The 4,822-nt window shown below is 36.9% G+C and overlaps 1 protein-coding gene across 1 annotated transcript; it reads right to left on the bottom strand.

The window, feature by feature from the left end:
* Window positions 3,835-4,586, bottom strand: LOC109836363. The gene is made up of 2 exons (XM_020404248.1): window positions 4,184-4,586; window positions 3,835-4,067 (listed from the first exon to the last, which is right to left on the bottom strand). The coding sequence occupies exons 1-2, from the start codon at window positions 4,584-4,586 to the stop codon at window positions 3,835-3,837; spliced, it is 636 nt and encodes a 211-aa protein (XP_020259837.1).

Here is a 4,822-nt window from a genome sequence, read left to right on the forward strand (position 1 = left end):
CATATATGAATTCACCAGGATTAATAGACATAATAGTAAATGAAAAAGGAAGCTTATATTTAGGTTTTTCTTTTGGTGGGAAAAAAGAAAATATGATTTTATTTCTGATCTACGACGGACATTGTTGCTATCAGAAGCATTAAACTACATAAAATTTTGATGGTTGGTAGGTATTATTGTCATTTATGGTTTGGGTTCCGTCACAAATTAGTGGGAAAAGAGATTTCTTTTTTATTGAAAGGGGAAAAGAAATTTCATGACAAAGATGCTTACCAAACGATATAGATTTGCCTGACAGTTAAATTATTTTACTATAGTTACACTAATATATGACATTTGATTATTAAAGATGACACTGATGCGTCCATGAATATAATCTAAATTGAGATGCAAATGCTGCTAAGAGCCGTATTAATGCTTTTTTTGGTCAATGAAAAATTTTATTCACTCACCAAATATGTAACGTTATGTACATCAAGTTACTCAAAAACAGAGATATCAACTATATAGACATTTTTGCCTAAAAAAAAATATGAAACTCAAGAAAGCAAAATCATCAAACTTTTGTATCAACTACAGTGAGAGGAGCCACTGTTTGTCTTCAGCAGGTAGTGGATAATTGAGAGATATAGTCAATATATCCACTTTAATTTTCCTAATCAGCTGATCAATACACCTGGCTTTTCCCTTGAAGATTCTATCATTTCTTTCACTCCAAATATTGTAAATTGCAACCGAAAAAGCCAATCTCTTGATTCTTTGTGTGGTGCCTTTCCCTCTCAACCTGGAAATGTACCAATCCAAAAGCCAGAGAGAGAGAGAGAGAGAGAGAGAGAACTTATGTCAACTTAAGTGGACGTCCACTAAGTTTCTTATCCATTGATGATTACTTGATTGAGCTACATTGTAGATGATCCGTTTCGTTGAGCTTGATCTACATATTCTAAAACCCCAACACACCAAATTTAGGGTGAACCCGTCGTGGTTTGACCATTTATCCACTCGTATCAATTTTAACGGTTTCGAATGAATATAACTTTTTACATGGCTCGACGGAGGGTCAAACCATAACGGGTTCACCCTAAATTTGGTGTGTTGGAGTTTTAGAATATGTAAATCAAGTTTAACAGAGCGGGTCATCCACAATGTAGTTCAATCAAGTGATCATCAATGACCAAGAAACTTAGTGGACGTCCACTTAAGTTGACATAAGTTTCCCCATAGGAAATTTCTACAGAGTACATCAATTTGACGAAGAACTTTGATTGGAAGAATGTAACAGGAAGTCCAGAATATCTGAATACCCAGAATAACACTTTTAATTACTTGTAGCCTACCAGCATATGACAGCTTCCTGTGTAACCATGTCTGAAACTGGCCTGATATTTTCACAAAGAGAGAGCTACAATCCATGTATGACATTCTTTTGGATATAAGTGGCAAACCAAGATATCTGATAGGAAAATTCCCCTCAGGAAAGCCCAAACAGTTTCTGATAGTATCCTTTGTAGATTCATCAACTCCACCATAAAAAATAGAGCATTTAGAAGGATTTGCCTCTAAACCAGATTTAGCACCAAAGTCTTTGACACATTCATAAATTTTGTGCACTGAATAAGAATCCCCTTTGGTAAACAATAGTAGATCATCAACAAAATTTAGATGGGAGATATTGAGCTTCTTACATTTTGGATGGTATTTAAAATTTCTGTCATTTTTCAGCAAAACAATGCTCCTGGAGAGGTACTCCATCGCAAGAATGAACAGATAGGGGGATAGGGGGTCACCCTGCCTTAACCCTCTTTCACCCTTAAAATACCCATGCAAAGATCCATTAAGAGAGATGGAGTATTTAGGGGATGAGATGCAAGCCATAATCCAATCTATGAATACCCGAGGGAAGCCCAAGCCACTGAGTAAGTGCTGTAAGAAGCTCCAACTAACAGTATCAAAAGCTTTCTTAATATCTATGTTGATCATGGTCCTTGGTGACACATGTTTCCTCCCATAACCCTTAACCAGTTCTTGAGCTAGCAAAATGTTATTGGTAATTTGTCTGCCTTTCACGAAAGCACATTGAGCCTCATTTATGATACAACCCATAACAGACTGAAGTCTATTAGCTAGGATTTTAGATATGAACTTGTAGAGGCAATTACAACAAGAAATGGGACGGAAATCAGCAGGAGTTTTAGGGCAATGTACCTTGGGAATTAATGCAATATAAGTGGAGTTTACTGCACCCAGAAGCTTCCCAGTTCTGAAAAATTCTTCAACTGCAGAAGTAACCTCATCTCCAAAATAGACCATGCTGATTTATAAAAAGATACACTATACCCATCAGGTCCTGGGGCTTTGTTGTCAGGCATAGAGAAAACTGTTGCACGAATTTCATCTTTTGAAATTGGTCGAGATAGGTACCTAACTTGGGTATCAATCAGACAAGGGCCACTCTGAATGACTTTGATGTCTGGGACAGAGGTTGGAGTAGCAGTGCCCATGAGATTCAGACAAGGGCCACTCTGAATGACTTTGATGTCTGGGACAGAGGTTGGAGTAGCAGTGCCCATGAGATTTTTGTAATATGAAATAAATTCATTTACAATCCCCTCTCTATCAGTAATTTTTTCACCCAAATCATTATAGAGGATTAACACTCTGTTGTGATGCCTGTTGCTTTTGATGGTAGAGTGAAAAAAATTTGTATTTCTATCCCCATGAACACTCCAGGCTATCCTTGATTTTTGCTGGTAAAAAGATAGTTCACACTCCATAAGTTTATTGTATGAAGAGATCACATTCTTTTCCTGATTTATGAGTGTGGCATGAAGAGATCACATTCTTTTCCTGATTTATGAGTGTGGCGTTGAGAGGATCAGACTGTAACTTTTTTTTGAACTTCCTCCAATGTTATCTTTTCTCGTTGGACTTGTTCACTAATATTGTAGAAATGCCTTTTATTTAGCTCCTTCAAAGAACCCTTCAAATTCTTCAGCTTTGAGAAGACAGAGAACATCTTGCATCCATCAATAGAAGTTTCCCATATTGCTGAAACTGAGGGTAGGAAGTCCTCATGCTTTGTCCACATTTTAAAAAATTTAAAAGGCTTTTTTCCCTGCAAATTATCTTCATAAACTGAAACATGAGCAGGAGAGTGGTCAGAAAACATAGGGAGCAAAAACTCAACATGACTAGAATTATAGCTGTGCATCCAATGATCATTTACTATAGCCCTATCCAGTCTACTCCACACTCTAGTGCTTGAGTCTTGTTTATTATTCCAGGTATAGAAACAACCAATAGTCTTGAGATGAGTGAGGTGGCAATCTTCAATAAAATGGTTGAAATCTCTTGTTTCAGCTTCAGTCAACAGAACACCCCCCAGTTTCTCATCATTGCTTAATACAGCATTAAAGTCACCACATAGAAGCCAAGGCTCATTACCAATTGATTGCTGAATCTGAGTAAGTTCTGACCACAAAGCCTTTCTATATTCCAGATGATTATATCCATAAATTGAAGATATAATACAGTTGAACCTACCATCAACAGATTTGATTTTGCATGTAATTTGTTGAGGAGATGAATTGATGATCTGAACATCCAGGATATTTGGATTCCACAAAGATAGAATTCTAGCTTTCTCAGAGTTATTTGCATTAGAGCACCATTTCCATTTTTTCTCTATTTTTTGCACTATTTCTGATATACTTGAGATCTTAATCTTTGTTTCAAGAAGAGACAGGAAAGAGAGATTGTATTGCATAAGATGGTGTCTAACCAAATGTTGCTTAGAGGATTTGTTTAATCCTCTAACATTCCAAAAGGATAAATTCATAGTGCTATATCCCCCCTATCAATTGTAGAGGGATCAGCATCATTTACCTCATTTAGCAAAGATGAGAAAGGATTTACATGCAAGGGATTCATCACCTTATTACTTTTTTGTATATGAGCCAAAGGTGCAGCAGCAAGTGAAGGATTGATTCTAGAGTTTGGTCTAGGTTTGGCATGCACAACATGCACAAACCCTCCAGTATCAGGTCCTGAAATATCAGCAATCCCCCCTGCATATCTTGAACTGTCTTTGAAACATGCACAACCTGCACAGCTGAGTCAACATCTTTCCCTTCCAAATCATGTGAAGAATCATGAATATTGTTTCTGCTACTATCTTGCTCACTTTGCATGTTAATATTGTCCTGACTCCTCATACTTCCAGGGTTGTTCTCTTTAAGAACCAGACCAGCCACAGTATTTAGCTTAGGGACCCATTTCTGAATTACAGGCTTTCTTCTACAATTTTGAATATCATGACCAACCTGTTTGCAATGATCACACCACCTTGGTTTTAGCTCATAGATGATCTTCTGGTTGTATTGCTTACCATTTGGACCATTCACTGTAATCTGATCAGGAAGGGCACTGGGTAATTTCACTTCTATTAACACCCTAGCATAGGCCAATCTTTGCCTATTTGCAGTTAGCTTATCTGTAGCTATAGGTCTACCAATTAAACTTGCAATTTTGCTAATTCCCTTCTCATTCCATAAATTCAGCTTAAGAGCAGGTAATTGTATCCACATAGGATAGATGCATTCATTTACTTTTTCAAAATCCTCACTCAGGGACCAAACTTTTAACAACAGTGGTCTCGAGCCAAAAAACTAGGGACCATTGGCTAAGATTTCGTTCATTTCCTCCTTATTCCTGAATTTGAACAGATACACTCCAGATTTTAACAGACAGATTTCAGGAATTATAAAATGAGCCCAAACTTTTTTAATGAAATTTTCCATAGCTTTAAATTTGACATTGATGC

The sequence above is a fragment of the Asparagus officinalis genome, chromosome 1 (genome assembly GCF_001876935.1).
Source record: "Asparagus officinalis chromosome 1, Aspof.V1, whole genome shotgun sequence".
Lineage (NCBI taxonomy): Eukaryota > Viridiplantae > Streptophyta > Magnoliopsida > Asparagales > Asparagaceae > Asparagus > Asparagus officinalis.